The sequence below is a fragment of the Equus przewalskii genome, chromosome 4 (genome assembly GCF_037783145.1).
Source record: "Equus przewalskii isolate Varuska chromosome 4, EquPr2, whole genome shotgun sequence".
Lineage (NCBI taxonomy): Eukaryota > Metazoa > Chordata > Mammalia > Perissodactyla > Equidae > Equus > Equus przewalskii.
The window spans coordinates 53791012-53809973 of NC_091834.1; the positions used below are offsets into that span (position 1 = coordinate 53791012).

Genomic DNA, 18962 nt, shown 5'->3' on the forward strand with positions numbered 1-18962 from the left:
AAAATCAGAGAAAGTTTCATATTGAAGGTACGGGCTTCGGAAACCAGGGCTTCACAAACCAGGCTTTGGATCCAGGATAACTAGGTCAGGAAAGGTATTCTTGGCAGAGAATAAAGAAAAGAGGGAAGAAGCAGTTGGTACACTTGAAGAATCACAGGAGGCCAGAGCCCTAAGATGAGTGTTTTGGGGAAAGTTAGGAATAGCAGGAAGCAATGAAAGATGAACCCGCGAAGGTGAGCGAAGGCCTTCTCTGCCTGTCATGCTGCAGAATTTAAATGTTATTTGACTAATGATATTGAGTCTTTGAAGAATTTTCACAGGTTAATGACATGATCAAACTAGCTTTTCAGCAACTGAATGGAAGCTGGAGAGAGAGAACAGTCTAGAGGCAGAAAGATAGGTTAGAAGGCACTGCAGTGGGTCCTGTTAGGGCCTCAGCAAAGGCAGGAGCAGCCGTGATGGAGAGGACGAGATTCAAGGCTGGCCAATAGGATATGGAGAGAGAGGAGGAGTGCAAAATGGAGATGATGAGTTTGAGGCACCTGACAAGGCAGCCTGGAGTAGTGCAATCAGAGTGATGAGGCTGTACGCACTTAGGGAAGCCCTCAGAGCTTTGGTTTCTTGCCTGTAAAGTAGTGATAATAACAGCGACCTCTCTAGGTGGGCATTTATGACTTTTGGCTGCCCAGAATCCAGTCTACCTTCCTCGGCTGGTAACAGCCTGACTTATCTTGGAGGAATTATATTTCCTCATTGGGTACACTCTGGTGGGGCTTTTAGCAGGGGTGCCCTTTCCTTTTATAGCTGTCCTCTTTGCATCTTTATTACATCATGAATTAAGCTTTGTCAGTTTGGTCCCCCATCTCTAGAATGTGAGTCATTAGCAAAAGAATAAAAAGACTGAAAGCAGTCAGTTGATGCATTCTAGAGAGTGTCTAGATGAGACTGCCAAGTAGTTCTTGCTCCCAAGACTCTCTGGAGTTCCTGGGTGGTTCTCTACTTTTCCTTCCCTCCTAACAGCCTCCCCTCCCCCCCAACCCCATTTCCTTCCAGTAAATTCCTTTCAGCTTAAACTTGCTGGAGGTGGTTTCTATTCTTCCCACCTATGAATCCTGATGTATCAAGATGCTACTTGGTGTGCAGTACACAGCCGACACTTCATAAATGTTAGTTCCCACTCTTTTCTTGTAGAAAACTCATGTGTAGGTGTTCAGTGGTCAGAGCTGGAGTTTAAGAGAAGCCTGGTTTAGGAACGTAGGTTTGGGAATCGTTGGTGTGAAGATCGTGTGTAGAGAGATTGTGCAATGGAAGTGTGAAGAATAAGAACCAATAGGAGCTGAGGGTAGACCACAGGGAGTGTGTTCCTATCTCAGAGTAAGTCCTGCCATGGGTCTCTGAGCAGGTGAACTCAGTGACCACTCCAGTCTGGAATCTGGTGCTCAGAGTAGCCAGGCAGCCAAGCTGGGCTTCTTATAGAACAGGGCTAGAACTAGGCCTGCTTATGACTGGCACCACTACTTGCCAATTTGGAGAAAAAAATAAATAAGAGAGGGAACACTTTCTATTAGACAGTGCCTCCCAGGTTTCAGGTAAGTTCTCAAAAGAAGAATGAGATTATCTTTCCAGAGCAGAGCCCAAGGCATTGACTCCTTAAATATACCAGGAAGGGATTAAATTGTGTTCTGATTTTACTATAAAATAATTATCCTTTTATGATAATTATCTTAATAAGATGGTTAATAACCCCAAAGCTTTCTCCTTAAGACCTGGGAAATTTCAGCACCTCTCACAACGTCACACCCCTTCTCTTTCAAGACTGCTTCCTCCAAGAGACCTTCCAGACCATCACTCCTCACCCACGTGACTTGACCATCCCCTCCTTTCTGTCCAATGAGTACGTGTTCCTACTATAGCACCAAGCATGCTGTTCAACAAATACCTGGTGACTGTTGAAAGAAAAATAAGTCAACAACAACAACAGCTGATTTAGACAAATTTAGGAGAAACATTACTTTTATGAAAATTATCTTCATTCGTTGGTCAAAACTCTCACTGTCAACTTGACCAACACCTTTGGAAAAATGTTGTCATCTGTTGTTAATGGCTTTATGTAAAGATTAGAAGCAATTTATGTTTATAGAAAAAATGATGAGGATACTCAAGACAGCCATGTGTGACCCTAAAGTTAAGACTTTCTGTGATTGCAGAACTAGTAATCCTCTGGACATAGCCTGCAACTAGCTGAAGAGAATTGTTCATGTCAGTTGTTTTCAAAGACCCACAGCGTAAGCAGAGGTTCACATATCAAAAAGCCACAGAACTAAGTTTGCAGACAGAAAAAAGAAAACAGAGTAATAAACAAAATGCCTTTATTAAGAATAGGCCCCCTCCATCCCCCTACCAAGAATGGATTTCCAGAGAGTAGTTCCTAATGCAACAGAATCTCTGGCTACAGTTCCCACCAAGGTTCAGTTCTCTGTGAAGACACCATGCTGATCATGGCAACAAGAGTGCAACCCCCCATAGTTGGTACACAGTCAGATAAAGGTTTGAGCCCAAGTGAAACTATAATTTTCATTTTACCATTTTATTATAATTTTTGCTGGCTTTCCTCCAGCCTCTCATTTCTCCATCCTCGTGGACTTTCTCTCCTCCTGCTCTTCTGTCTCCTGTTGCTTTCTTGCCTAACAAAGTAGGGATGTGTCTGATATCGACATCTGTGTTGTGCTGGAAATCCATTCATACCAGTGTCAGTCTCTATCTCTTTGTTCTTTTGAGTCTCTATCTCTAGTTTAAGACTAAAAGATGGCCTCATGTGGAAGGTTGAGTGAAAAAGGAATTATTGAGCTGGAGTGGAAGAAAGGCCGTCATGTCTCTCAAACACACAGGGCCTAAGGATGGCCACAAAGAAAATCCAAAATCAGTGTCTTTCGGGAAGTGGTTCTCAAAGTGTGTTCCCTAGACCACCAGCAGCATCAGTGTCACCTGGGAACTTGTTAGAAATATGGACTCTTGGACCCCACCCGAGACCTACTGAGTGAGAAACTCTGGTGGAGAAGCCCAGGAATTTGGGCTTTGTCAAGCCCTCCAGGTGGTTCTGATGCATGCTCAAGTTTGAGAACCACTGGTTTAGGGTATCTGGTGGGCTGGGCTTCTTGAACTGAGTCCCTCCTTGCTCACTCCATTTACTTTTAGGACCTAGAAGTAAGAGAACCTGGAACCTAGAAGAGGCCAAGACCTGTGAAGACCTGTGAAAAAAAACCCAAGATTTTACCCTACTTGCAAGCTAACAAGTTAGCCTGCTGCAGTTTTGTAGATGCTGACAGGAGATATGAGACTTGTGGGTCAGAGACCAAAAGACTCTGTGCCTCACAACACAGCAAGCAGCATGAACATCATGCTTGCATCAGTTTCTTTGTCCCCCAATTCCCATGGGAGTGATGCACAGTGGACTAGGTGATGTTGTACACAGTGGGTTTGTGTCACAGCTTAGGAAACCCGCAATATAAAGAGGACTGCAAGTAAACCTGCCCAACCTTTTCCCCAGAGGAAAGCATACCTTTATTATTATGGTCAGGAAATACATCTGTCTTCTGCCCTGAGAGAAACATTGTCTCTATCCTCCAAGCCTATTTGCTATGCAAATATCTTAGGGAAGATAGTCCAGATCAAAAGCTGTCAATGCCTCTTCGCAAGAGGCGTAGAAACAAATGCAAGAGACTGTGTTCTCCCAATACCCAGCTCCCCTTCGCAACTTTATGAAGGGAACTGATATACCTCAGTTCTGTATTTAGGTCAACCCTATGAATTGGGTAACGTTATTATTTCCATTTTCAGATGGTGAAACTCAGGCATAGTGAGGTTAGATAAAAAGCCCACCTTATTGCCACTTAGCTCTGAACCCAGATGTCTGATACCAGAGCTTACATGTGCTTCTGTGTTTTGTAATACCACAAGTACTTTTAATAACCTAAAATAGACTTCAAAATATTATTTATTTTCATCTAATTTCTAATTGGTGATGTGTGGTATCTCTTCCAGGTCTCATAAATTTGACCTTATTTGGCACATTAATCTTAAATATGACATATATATACATTTATTTTTTTAAGAGGTGTTGCTTTAACGATATAAATTAAGTAATGTAATAATTGGGTCATTGACAAATATAAGCAGCCTCTAAATTATGAATAGGGTATGTTACAAGTTTGCTTATTGCAGTCTCTTGGAACTTTGCACATATTTACAAAAGCAATGTTATGAATCTTATTCGGGTTTTTAGAACTTGCAGGTGGCAAGATGCTATAGTAAGGAGTCTCCCAAGTATTAGATATCTTAGTCAAGGCTTTTTAGGCTATAAGTGCTAGACACCCACTTAGAAAACCCTAAGCCAAAAAAGAGACAAAGATGATTCATGGAATTCTGAGGAAAAAATATGTGACTAGGTCTCAGGAGGAAAGAGATCCAGGAAGTGGGAAGCTGCCATGAACACCTTTTTGTGTCTCTCTAGGGCCATGTGACTTCTCATCTTGCTTCCCTTTCATCCTTTCTCTTTTTCCAGAATGGTTTCCCCTGCTTTGCTATATCCCTGGTGGAAGATGGTCCCCCTCTAAACAAAGCCCTCCAAAATTTATATATCTTCCCAGGTCTCTTGATGCTAAGTACAAGGACATATCTCTGAGTTTCAATCTCAAGTTTCCAGAAGAAAAAAATCTGACTGGCCACACTGGGTCAGGTTGCATAGGTCTGAAGGGGCTCAGTCATTAACACCCCTCTTCATTGCCCCAGTTACAGACCAGTGAGAAAAGAGTCAGTAGGTGGAAAACCAAAAGATGACCCTTATTAATAAAGCTAGTAGTGAAGGATGAGGCTTAGGCACAGGAGATGGGGGACAGTGCGGTCAGGGAGTTTTTGTGTCTTCAGGGCATTGTTCACTTGCCCTACCTGTGACTGCACTCTGCCCAGTGCAGAAGGAAAGCGAGCAACCGCATAGCCAACTGGTCATCTATGGCGGCATTGATGAAATTATCATTGCTAACCCTTCTCCTTCTCCCCTAACGTGTATGCTAAGGGGCAAAGGTCAAAGGAGACAAAGAGGTTCGTTTCATTTACCTTAATGTAATAGATGTTCTAAGCTGGTTACAATGCTTCCATTTTATCTAAAAATGGCTCCGAAGTTAATTTTCACTCTTATTTAGGATTTGGATCGAAATCTGAGCAGACTCACAGCATCATTTGAAAAAGCAACAGCCAAGAAAGTTCGATGTCAAGAAGAGGTGAACCAAACCAACAGAACTATTGAACTAGCTAACAAACTTGTCAAGGAACTTGAGGCAAGTTAATTTTTTCTTCCAAAATTCTAAGTAAAATATTCACATCAGCACTTTTGGGTTTTATCTCTATTTGCTGTCAATAGTAACTAAATAGACATGGGATCAACTACAAAGGGGAATATTTAATCATCATTCATACTGTAGTTCCAACTTACCAAAAGTAAGAAGTAAAGGATTCTGTGTAATTTTTAGTATATAGCCATGAACTCAGGGCTTTTCCTAAGATATATTACAAACTCAGGACAGCTGCTAGATAACTGTGGTATTGAACTGTTGTCTGAGTCTTCTAATAAACATTTGTAATTGAAATCTACCATCAGAACATTACTTCAGGCTAAGCCTGCTTGATTTATTTCTTTTCTGTGATATCTTTTTACAGGTGACTGAATGCTAATGTTAATAGTTACTCCATTAAATAAAGATTTTTTTTATACTACTTATTAACTTTTTCCTGTTTGAACATGAGTGGTAGAAGAATATATAGCCCTTGACCTCAGTCACAGATTTTATTTGCTGTCCCATGTGTAATATAGTCATACACTGGAATATTATTCAACCATAAAAGGATGAAGTACTGATATGCTACAACATGGATGAACCCTGAAAATGTCATGCTAAGTGAAAGAAGATAGACACAAAAGGCCAGATAGTATATGATTACAGGTAGAGGAAATGTCCAGAATGGGTAAATCTATAGAGACAGAAAATAGATGAGCAGTTGCCAGGGGCTTGACAAGGGGCCAGGAGTTTGGGAGTGACTGCTAATAGGTACAGAATTTCTCTTTTGTGTGAGGAAAACATTCTAAAATTAGATAGTGGGGATGATGGCTCAAGTCTATGAATATACTAAAAAATCACTCAATTGTATACGTTAAAGGGTGAATTTTGTGATATGTGAATTAAATCTCAATAAAGCTATTATTTTTATTTTAGTGCTACCTGAAAGTATGTAACTGCACTATTAGAAATGCATTTAGCTGAAGGTGATAGAAAAGTTGATTTGCAGTGGCTTAAACAAATGGGAGTTTGTTTTTCACATATTACAAAAAATTCTAAGGCTAGACCATTATCAGTGTTGATTCAGGTCATTAGCAATCAGACACCGACTCTCTTTGTACCCTTCTGCTTCCCCGTCCTGAGCGTGTGGTCCTTCACCCTCATGCATTTGCAGCATAGTCACAGATGGCTGCTACACCTTTTCAGAGTCAGGAGAGAGGGGCAGGGAAAATAATCTCTAGCTGCTGGATTTTTCTCTTTTTATAAGAAAGACAGAGGTTTTCCTGGAAACCCCTCTGGCAGACTGCCACTTAAATTTCTTTAGCTGGAGCTAGCTGGATAACATCTAGCTGCAAAGACCCAGAAAGTGGGAAATGGGGTTATCATGATTGGCTAAGCCATCTCCTGGGACTAGACACGTTACCAGTCTTTTAAAAATCACAATTCTCTTAGCAAGAAAGGAGGGAGAAATGGGTTAGGCTTGGGCAATAGCCTAACTTCTTATAAATATAGTAGACTTTTAAAAATCTAATTTAAACTTACTACAAATTTAACTCATTATCCCTCTGTCACTTACAGGTCATTATACATAAAGTCATAGCTCATTCTGCAAAACCCACTCTCTCCATTCCATCTCAATAATTGGAAGTCTTTTCTTCCAGTTGTCATGGCCAAAAGCTTTGGTATCACTCTTGAGTTTTTGCTCTCTTTCTCACAACCCACACTCAATTCATCAACGTATTGTATTGGCTTTATCTTCAAAGTTCATTCAGAATCCCAACATTCTCACCACCTTTGCCTCACCATGCTGGTCCATTCTCCCAGCATCTCTACCCTGGAGTGCCACCCTAGTCTCCACCATTACCCTGCAAAGTCCACTCCCATCACTGCTGCTGAGTGGTGTTTTAAAAAAAAAACTAAGTGCATTCATGAACCACTCTCAGAATTTCCCAACAACTAATTGACTAACTCAAACTACGGTCCAAAGGCTCCCCCTGGCCTACAAAGGCCTACATGATCTGGCTCCTAGATGCCTCTCTTTCCCCACTTCTGCCACCTTCCCTCTTGCTCCATCTTCATTGGCCTCCTTGTTCTTCCTCATACTGCCAATCACTCTCCTACTTTGTGGCCTTTGCCCTCTTCCTCCACATGGCTTACACTTTCCCAGATAATGACATCACTGGCGCTCTCACTTTCTTCAGGTCTCTGCTAAAAATTCTCCTTATAGGGAAGTGGGTGGGAGGAGGGCAAAAGGGGTAAAGGGACACATATGTATGGTGATGGATTAAAAACTAGACTATTGGTGGTGAACACAATGCAGTCTATAGAGAAACTGATATATAATAACGTACACCTGAAATTTACACAATGTTATAAGCCAATATGAACTCAATAAAATAATTTTTTAAAAAGTTCTCCTTATCATGTGGTTTTCTCTGATCTCCATACATAAAAGAACATTCACCGTGCCACCTACACACACACGCAGACACGCATACAAGCATGCATTTACACTACTCTCTAGCTCTTACTCTGCTTTATTATTTTATCGCATTTATCACCACATGATAGACACACTTATAAAAGTACATAACTGAATACATATGCTTTTTCTTTTTTTTGGTCTTTTTCTCCTACCTAGAATATAAGCTCCTCAAAAGGGGAACTTCATCTGTTTTCTGCATGGCTTGATCCCAAGCACGTGGAATAGGCCCTGGCCCATCATAGGCGTCAGTAGACATTTGTTGAGGGAATGAATGGGTGAGCTTTGGGAACCTTCTATAGAATTCTGGAGCCTTTGAAGAATCATTTTTCTTAGGTCAGTTGAGAAATCCCATCGCTACTAGTGGAGTTTACAACTTCTCCCATTTATAGTGGTAAGATTTAGACAGTTGGAAGTGTTTACGGTTTGTGAGGTACTTGAGGAGAAGAAAAAGTGCCATTTAATTAGGCTGCTTTCCTGAAGTAGTTACGGAATGTCTGCAAGTTTTAGGAAGGAAAAATGGGCTCTACCTTGTGTCTAACACACAGCAGTGTCTTCCACAGGCTTTACTTACTCATGATGATTTAGCTGAGGAGAGGAAAAACTGGTTGAGTAATATTAAGTAGCAAAAAATATATATATGTTTTTTAAGTATTAACTGAAAATGTCAGACCTTTTCCTTTGAGGATAAATTCTTTCCGACTAGAACAGGAGACAGTTAACTTCTGAAAAGCATCAAGACTGATGATTTTGTCTATATAGCATTGACCTGGAAGCCCAACCATTCAGACTAATAAATCAGGCAATTTATATTTAATCATTAACTAACTCCTGAGCTGAACAGCTGTTCAAAATTAGAAATGGGTCACCCCAGCCAGGATGACATTACAGGCAATCTATAATGCATTAGAATAAAATTATAGTGATTTTTAACTGTCTAGAAATTTATTACAGGACATGTTCCAACTCTTACACCCTTGTTAGGCAGTGTCAGTAATGATTTATGTTGCGTAGGTGGTATAGTGAAATTATTGACTATTTCAATAGCCAATAAGTCTATGTTTAGTAAATCTTCAAATTTCAAAGCTGTTTTGGAGAATGAGGTGGGTGCACTTTATTGTTTATCATTTACTAACCAAAGACAACAAAGAAGGAGGGAAGGCAAATGAGAGATTCCTCTTCGAAATTAATGGATATATTATCTGTAGCTGAGGAAGGAAAGTAATGAATTCTATAAAGAGGGCTAGAGAGTTGAAGTTCTTGCTGTTTAATTATATAGCTAACTCGGGGTGATCTTTATCAAGCAAAGCAAGTGTTGATAACCATTTTTACCTGCTGACTTCATGACCTCAGTGTTGTGGGTGTTATGATGGCTTGTAAGGAACTGGCATTCTGATCTATTCTGACATACATCATTTTTGCTTTCTGTAGTGTCTCTCTTCTTTCATGAGAAAAGCTAAATTCCACGGGGTTCTTCTTTACTTGTACTTTCAAATAGCTGATTTTTTTTCAGTTCTATTAATTTGCATGTTCATAGAATATGGTATTAATTTTTAGCATTCATTGAAACAAAGTGAATTCATGAACTATCCTGCAGTTAAATCAATCCACAGATATTTATTGCAGTTTTATTCAAATCCAATATTAAGGGCTCCACATACTTAACCTGGGAATCAGATTTTAAATGGCCAGCCAACTGGATATAAGCACTTCAACAGCATTCTTTGAGCATGTCATCTTCAAGGCTGGTGAAGTCCTCCTGATTTCCATCTTTTTACATAGAGTATAGGTTCTTCCACTGATCGAGTGATTATATTAGAAAAATAACTTGAGTTTAGTAACTACCAGCACCATTCATTAATTAATACAATCCAAGATAGGTGGCTCTTTATGTTTTAACTAATTAGCATGAGTGGTGTTTGTCATTTTTCTTTTTCTGTAATCAGCCAGTAGCCAGTATGTTTAAAACAGTGTTTCCCCAGGGCAGTATAATACCATTGCTGAAAAGCAGGAGAAATGGGGAGCAGCCAAGCAGCCATTAAAAATCCTGACATTACTCAGTCTCAGTCACAGCTCTGGTCCTCCATTCCCAGAGGGACAGAAGAGTGACTGTCAGCTTTTCAAGAAGTACCTCGATCGTAATTAAAGAGTTAGGGCATCCAACAACAAGGAGATATTAAAGATCCAATGTCATACTGTAGTCGCTACTTCATAATGATGGGTTTCAAACATACGAAAGATTGTAATAGTCATGCCATCCAGTTATGTTCTGTTCCTTCTAAAGACTGTGCAGAAGGGCATAGACTTAAACTGAGCTCTAAGGTAATTACATTCAGCATTTGTTGAGTTGATGCTCACCCTGCAATTACATCTGAGTGGTTTTATCTTTCAGTCAGAGAAGATTCGCTGGGGTCAGTCTATTAAATCCTTTGAAGCTCAAGAGAAGACACTGTGTGGAGATGTTCTCCTTATGGCAGCATTTGTGTCTTATGTTGGATCCTTTACACAACAGTATCGCCAGGAACTAGTAGACTGCAAGTGGGTTCCCTTTCTTCAGCGGAAGGTAAGCTCAATTCCTGACCGTGTCAGCATTTGGAAGCATCATACTGAAATTTCAGTAATAAAAACAGTATATATACCAGGCTTTTTGTACCTCTGTAATGATAACTGACTGGAAATTCTAGTGTGAAGATGTTTCTTGTGTGTTGCAGTTTTTCTTGTTTTAGTGATGGTTTCAACAGGGAGATGGAAAATACAAAACTTATTTATAAAAACGATAGAGAAGTAGTTGGAAAACTACTTTTAACAAACTGATAACTGAAATAAAATTTGAATTGTTATGGTGGAGCATGAAACTTTATTATACTAATATTATGAGTTATTTATTAAAGATTTTTTTCATGACTACTTTCAGATTAAAAGTGTAGCATTTTGTGTATGAGTATAAAAATTGCCAACCATAAATTTGAAAACTCAAACCCATAAGCGAAGTGAAATCATAGGTTTGGAAGATTTGAAATCACCTAGTTTAAGATCATCCTTGTACAAATGAGAAAACCGAGACACAGTCAGTCTGAATGACTTGACTAAGGTCACACAGAATAGGAAATCAGACTCCTGACTTCCAAGCCACTGTTTTCTATGCACCACTGTGTTAACTAAATTGATTAAAACTGGTTCTTCAGGTACATATCCAGCCTTTAAGATGTCCTAAATATCTCTGTATATTAATGTTCTACACTGGAAATTATGCCTCAATTTTCACAATAGTTGTTTTCATGACATGAATACATGTCAGAGGAATTTTTGCAATTAAATAAAATCAAATGTTTTAGGGAAACTTCATTATTAAAGGCATCCCATAATTAATTTTAAAAGAAAATTTTTTTGTAACTAAATTAATTATCTGTAATATCAAACCATATTTTTATATTGAAGATCTTTTAAAAGAGGTTATCTGTGTTACTCCCTGAAAGTTCAAGTTTTTTCTTTAAGTAATTCTCCTATAAAATATGCTTTTATATAAAAGGGTAAAGCATTCTGCTGATTTTGTCCAGCTCTTACTTCATTGCGAGTTTCAAAATTGTCAGTTGTCTAGTTCTCTTACCGTTTTTCTCAGCCTTATCTTCTCCAAACTTTAATCCTCTGTGTGGGTGTCTTTGCCAGGATCACCCTGTGACTACTGCAGACTGACAGTTGTCTTCTTTCAAGGTCCTCTCTGCATTCTTAGTCATTCATAAAGTTTTCTCATTCTTTCCAAAATTATAGGGAAGTTCACTTACTTCCCAATGTCGAAACTATTGAACCTCGCATTGTGTTCTTATTGTTATAATTACTCTTCACTTTGGGGCATATAATACTGTTGACAGCATGGACTTATGCTACCCGCATTTTACCTTTTTTTAAATTGAAAATTTGCCTTCTCAAATTTAGTTTTAAAATTGGTCTTTAATTGCTGGTATAGTATTATTCAATGTGTGGGTTTCTGGGACGTTTTCCATCAATTGATTTGTATTTTCCCATTTACTTAAAATTCTAAACATGGGGTTCCAAGAAAATAAAATTTTGTTTTGAAGAAGTCATACAAATAAAAAATTGATTGACATCCAAAATGTCTAAACATTTAACCAAAGCAAAATGATAATTTTCCAATGGTATGTGCTAAACATAGATTTGTTGTAACTATGGGCCTGTGTTTTACCGTGGCCCCACAATTCTCAGGGAACCCCATGTCTGTTTCCATCATCAAAATGCTCTTTCCTTTTCTCTTGAGTATGTAGACACCATGCAAACTGAGAAACAGACTCAAAACGTGACCAGCCTACTCTCCCTCTCACCTCTGAGCGTAGCTGTACTAAAGGAAGAGAGTAATTCTAAATTATATAAATGACATCCCTTTGGAAGAAACTTTCCTGTCTCTAAGACCCCTGGCAGAAAGTGCCACATAAAACATAGCAAATGTTTGTCCCTGTGGAATCGAGGTTTCCAGTTTCTAAACTACTTATCTTCTACGGCTTCTAGATTCAGGAGCAGCAAAGTGGGAAGACAGTTGCATCTGTATGAACATGTGCCAGAGCCCAAGTGGAACTGAAATTGCTTGCTAATGTTAATTTTTAAATTAATTTTCCTTTGACAGTGTTCCCTCATCCTGCCCTCCCAAGGAGCAACTCCTCTTATTCTCTTCAATATTTGGGTGTTTTCTAGAGCTCTGCTTGTCTGTAGCTGTCTTGGGCTTGTCACTTTGGCTTGGGTACCCTGAGGATTCTAATGGTTTGTAAATTAACCGGTCAGCAAGTGACTGTGATTTGTGTGATGTTTAAAATCTTAACCAAGCATCATTTATTAATGACCTGTTGACATATTTAAGGGAATCTTGGAAGGAATTCTTTCATAAAGCAAGTCAGAAACCCTTAATTCCTAGAAATGAAGACTTCGTATTCTCAATGCATCAATTCTCCCCAATTTAAAAATTTAACTCAGTTCAAGTCAAAACTCTGAGGGGAATTGTATTTTTACTTGGTTTAGTGATTCTAAAGTTTGTTGGAAGAATATGTTTTTAAGAACACCATGATAATTTTGGAATAGAACAGTAATAGGGCCATTATCCTTCAAGATATTAAAATATATTCTAAAACTACAATAATTACAACAAAGTGGTTCTTCAGGGGAAATAGAAAACTAGAGTAGAATAGAGTTCAGAGGTATTCAAGGATGTAGAGAGACGTTTGATGTATTTAATACATGATAATGCGTATACTCCCACAACCACATCTATCACCTACCAACATCTATACTCATATACTGTCTGCCCACTGATGCTGTAAGATGAACAACTGATGCTTTTATCTAAGGCCAACCATTTGGGTTGTGTATGAGTTTTCATCCCCTTTCCCTTCCTCAAAGACAATTCAAGAGCAGTTCTCTCTCTGTCCCCATCAATTTTTCCCTCTCTACTAATTCATTACTAGATCATTCTCACCAGCATTCAAATACATAGTTATTTCTCCCATTAAGAAAAAAATACACTAACAAATTTCTCTTGACCCTCCCTACCCCTCCAGCGACTCCTCCATTTCTCTGCTCTCATTTACAGTAATCACTTCAGAAGGGTAATCTATATTCCCTGTCTCCAATTTCTCCCTCCATTTTCTGAGTCACTCCAGGCAGCCTTTTGTCCCCACCCCTCCACCAGACCTCATTTCGTCAGGTTTGGCTTCCACATTGCTAAGTCTAGTGGTTTGTTTTCTGTTCTCATCATACTTGACTATTGGCTGCGTTTGATGTGTTTGATCACTCCATCCTCCCATCAGTATTCTCTTCACTTGATTCCAACACATCATCCTCCCTCCATGTTCTTCCTACCTCACTGGTTAATCCTTCTCAGACTTCTTCATTGATTTTTTCTTCTTCTCCCCAACCTCTAATGTTGAAATGCCCCAGGCTTCAATCTTTGAGCTGCTTCTCCCCAGGTTCCTGGCTTTAAATGTTACCTGTACACCAGTAACTCCCAAATGTATATCTGCAGCCCAGACCACAGCATCTTCATTTCTTTATCTGAAAGAAGTCTCAGATACAGCACATCCAAGCTGAAATCCTGTTCTCCCCGCCAAAACCTCTTCTACCCAAGTGCTCCCAATCTGTTTAACGGCAACTCCATCCTTCGGTTAGCTCAGGCCAGAAACCTTGGAGTCACCTTCATGTCACTTTTTTTCTGACAGCCATATCTAGTCCATCTAGGAAATTCTGTAGGCTACACTTTCAAAATACATTCAGAATCTGACCAGTTTTCATCACCTTCACTGCTCCCATTTGGGGCCAAGCCATCAACCCTGTCCTGGATTACAGCAAAAACCTCCTAAGAGATTTCGCTGATTCTGCATTTGCTGCTTCTCTCCAAAATCTGATCTCAACATATCATCCACTGTGACCCTTTAAAAATGCAAATCAGACTAAATGAATTTTCTTCTAAAATCCCTTTGATGACTCCCCATTGCCCTCAGAGCAAAAGCCAGAAATTCTAAAAAGCCTTATAAAATCCTGTGTGATTTGTCCCATTATCTCTTTTTTATCTCACTTACTTTTATTCTTTTTCTTACTACTCTGCTCCAGTCATGCTGGCCACCTTCCTTGAATATACCAGATATGTTTCAACCTCAGGCTCTGTGCACAAGTGGTTTTCTTTATTCTGAAGTCTTCCCTCAGGACATATCCATGTCTTACTCCCTTCCATCCATCAGGTCTTTGTCCAAATAACACCTTCAAAGCCCTAGATATGACTACAACCTCCATCCCTCAGCATGCCTCATCCTGCTCCATTTTTATTCATTTGTTATGATTAATATCTTTCCCTTCCCCAACTAGAACGTAAGATCCATGGAAATGAGGATTTTGTGTATTTTGTGCACTGCTCTATCCTAGAATGGTGCCTGGAACATTGTGGATGCTCAGTACTTCTTTTCATTGAAATATAATTTATTTGTATTTGAAGTATACAGTTCAGTGATGTTTGATGTATTCACAGATTTGTGTAACCATCATCACAGTCAATCCTGGAACATTCTCATCACCCCAGAAACAGACCCCATACCCGCTACCTATCACCACCCCCCAATCACCCCATCCTCTCCAGGCTTAGAAAAACACTAATCTATTTAATGTCTCTATAGATTTGCCTATTCTGAACATTTCATATGAATGAACTCATACAAAATGTGGTATTTTATGACTGATTTCTTCCACTTAGCATGTTTCCAAGGTTCATCCATGATGTAGCCTGTATCGGTATTTCATTCTTTTTATGCCTGAATAATATTCCATTATACGGATATACCACATTTTATTTATCCAATCATCAGTTAATGGGCATTTGGGTTACTTCTACTTTTTGGTTATTGTAAATACTGCTCCTATAAACATTCAAATTATTCGTGCACAACTTTTTTGTGTGTACATGTTTCATTTCTCTTTGCTATATACCTAGGAGTAGAATTTTCTAGGCTGTATGGTAACTGTATGTTTAATCTTTTGAGGAACTACTATATTGTCAATACATATTTTTAAATAAGTGAATATGTGCTTAAATGCACGTTGCATAGGGGGAAGTAGCGGATTATTCAATAAATGGTGATAGAACAACTGAACAACCATTTGGGAAAAACTGTACTTAGGGCTCTCCTTCACAGCTTCATGGCAAATAGAAACAGTGCTAAGTGATTTAAATATTAGAATGTTAAATAAGTTAAAAGAACATGTAGATTAATTGATGTATCATTATAAACTGGAAAATATAAATAAATGTTACAGAATAAGTAAGGGGCTATTTTATAACCACCAAACTAAGAAAAGGAGTTTGAATTTTATCCTAAACATGGGGAGTCACTGAAGGATTTTAAGCACGTCTGTGACATGGTCAAAATTATGCATTTGAAAGCTCACACTGGCCACAGAGGGAACAGTGACTTGGAGGGGAAGACACTGTTGTTATTGAGGCCACGTGTTAGAATGGCAGTCTAGAAGACAGTAAACTGCACAAAGTGATGACAGTGGACATGGCAAGCGGGGGAGTGATTCCAGAAGAAGCAAGGAGGAAGAGTTGATAAACCAATGCAATGGATTGAATATTTGAGTGAAGAGGAGAAAGTAAATATATGAAGGTGCCGTTCCCTGAGATTAAAACGAGTTTAGAGGAAAAGATGAAGAGTTTGGTTTTAGGAACATTGAGTTTGAGATGTCTCTGAAACATTTAAGTGTCAATAACCAGTAGAGAGCTGGATAAGAGCGTTATTGAGTGGAGAGTCAGATTTGGGAGTCATCAATGTGTAGGTGATTCTTGGAACTGTAGGTGTGGTGAGATCATTGAGGAAGAAGTTTAGAGTAAAGTGAGCTGATTCAGTGCTGTCATGTAAATGGGAAGTAGAGGAAGACGAATAAGGAGCAGTCAGAAATTAGAGCAACCCCAGGCAAGAGTGATGTAATGAGACATAAGAGTATAAACATGGGAGTGGTCAGCAGTGCCAGAGCCATCGAGAGAGACAAGTGAGAGAACTAAGAACTAAGAGTATCATCAGATTTGGAAATGTGAAGGTCTTTTGTGACCACAGAGGTGCCACGAGCCAGAGGACAGATTGCACTGAGTTATGCAGTAAATGGGAAATGAGGAAGTAGACAGAAAAGGCAGATTATTCTTGAGGAATTTGCCTGTAAAAGGAAGAAGATAAACAGAAATACCAAGTTAGAGACATGGAGCCAAGTGAAGGGTTTATTTTTTCAGTATGAATGAGACTAGAGCATGTTTCTATGCTTCAGGAGAAATGTAAAAGGGATTGCTGATGATAAAAGGGTGAAGGATATGATTCATCAGGAATTGGGAGGTGATGGGTTTCAGAATAGAGGTAAATGGAATGATCCTTAGGTAGGAGAAGCAAGACTGCTTCAGCTCAGGTGGGAGGGAAGGAGACAAAGGTGGACACAGGCAAAGGGACTGAGAGAGAGGAAGAAAGTTGCTGTAGTTGCACCTGCTGGTCTGTCTGCTCTCAGGGAAGGAGGAAAATGCGGTGCCAGCTGGCAAAAGATAAGAAAATTGGAATTAGGAGAACGGCTGTGAAGAGAGTGATGACAACATCAAAAATACCCATGGAAGGCAATAGGAGAATCGATGTTAAGTGTTGCCAAGCAGGTTTAAGAAACCAAAGATGAATCTGGAAAAGATAAATTTGTAGTCACAGTAATAAAGCTTTCATTAGCAATACTCAAAGTCTAGGAGCAAAAAGAGAGGACAGAGAATATTGAATGCTGCCAGGGCACAAGATTTACAGGCAGATAAGCTAGAAGGAAAAGAAGGCAGGGGAGGCCATGGGACAGACAGAAGAACAATTAAGGAATGGAAGGTGCTGTTTAGGCTGGATAGAGATGTGAGTGTAGCCAGAACTTAGTGGTTAAAAATATGGTAAGATTTCTCAAAAAAAAAAATCCATAGAATTACCATATGATCCAACAATTCCATTTTTGGGTATATGCTCAAAAGAAATAAAAGCAGGTACTCAGGTATTTGTATATTTGTTCATAGCAGCATCATTCACAATGACCGAAAGGTGGAAGCAATCCAAGTGTCCATCAACAGATAAATGGATAAGGAAAATGTAGCATGTACGTACAGTAGAATATTATTCAATCTTAAAAAGGAAGGAAATTCTGACACATGCTACAACACAGATGAACCTTGTAGACATTATGCTAAGTGATAAGTCAGTCATAAAAGGACAAATATTATATGATTCCACTTATATGAGGTACCTAGAATAGTCAGATTCATAGAAATAAAGTACAACGGTGGTTGCCAGGGGATGAGGGAAGCAGGGAATGGGGAGTTATTGTTTAACGGGTATAGAGTTTCAGTTTGAGAAGATGAAAAATTTCTGGAGATGGATAATGGTGATGATTGCACAACAATGTGAATGTAGTTAATATCGCTGAACTGTATGCTTAAAAATGGTTAAAATGGCCAATTTTATGTTATGTATGTTTTACAACAATAAAACAATATATGGTTGGTAAAGGGCTAGGTGTCTTAATGCTGTTGGTTAGAGTAAGTATTATATTTAAAGGTATGAGAGAGGTATAAACAATCAGGTTAAAGAATTGGATATTAGAAGTTTAGATTTCAATAATGAAATAATTTCAGATTATAGCAAAGTCTGGGACAGCATTTCTCATCTAAGGAAGGAGATAGTATAATCCCCTACCAAAAATGTATTAACATCATTGAGGGGTGGGAGTTTGTGTAGGGGAAACCAAGGATGGGGAAGTTGTGTCTTCTTCCTGAGTGGTTCTGTTATTTTCCCGTCCCTCCGTCTCTTCCTCCCAGAATTCTGGAATAGAAAGGCAACATTAGAGCTTTGGCATGAAGGCTGTCAAGGCTGGAGAGTGGATTTGTCATCTGTTGGGCATTGAGGTTGACATGGATTGATAGCAAAACTTGGAAAGACGAGAAGGACCAATAGCTACGTCATCAGTGATATGGGGAGATACATCGAGGATTGCATAGCTGGACTCATGGGCCTCAAAGGTGGCAATTTTTACTTAAGGTTGAAAGAGCAGTGGTCTGGGAATGACCTGCAGGGAAGTAAGAAGAATGACAACTCCTTCCCACACACGTTTTTTCAGTAATGGGAGTATTAAAAAAATGAACTGTCGGCTTGAGAAAGCCCTCAAGTGAAGTGAGACCCTAGGGCGGTGGTTCTTGCACCCCAGCTTCACGTTTAAATCATGTGGAAGTGAACTTTTAAAACAGATTGATGCCAGCTGAAGTTGAGTCATTAGAGATGGTGGGGCTGCATGTTGGCAGTTTTTGAAAGCTCTCATGTGATTCTAATATGCAGCCTGGGGTTGAAAGCCACTGCCCCAGGGGGGTGCTCAATTTGGGTTAAGACAAGCAGGTAGAGGAAGCAAGGGAGTTTGGTCCAAATAGGACTGGAATACTGAAAGGTATGTGGGAAGAGTTGTCACAAAGTACAACAGTGGGGGCATGAGTTTGGAAGATAGGATGGGGAAGAACAGAGTAGCACAGAGGGTGGTGACTGAAAAGCACAGGGACAGTGGGCCTACAGGGCCTCGAGGGTCCAAATAAAATTGTTATCCAAAATTGTTTCCAT

The 18962-nt window shown here is 39.3% G+C and overlaps 1 protein-coding gene across 3 annotated transcripts in view; it reads left to right on the top strand.

Annotated features, from left to right (window-relative positions):
- Positions 1–18962, top strand: part of DNAH11 (dynein axonemal heavy chain 11) — a 295301-nt gene that overhangs the window by 205158 nt on the left and 71181 nt on the right. For 2 of the 3 annotated variants that reach the window (XM_070615891.1, XM_070615893.1), the window contains exons 62-63: positions 5199–5337; positions 10209–10375. In XM_070615891.1, the coding sequence (XP_070471992.1) occupies positions 5199–5337; positions 10209–10375 (306 nt within the window). Of the gene's footprint in view, positions 1–5198; positions 5338–10204; positions 10376–18962 lie in introns of all 3 variants that reach the window. The other variant, XM_070615892.1, reaches the window with a different exon arrangement.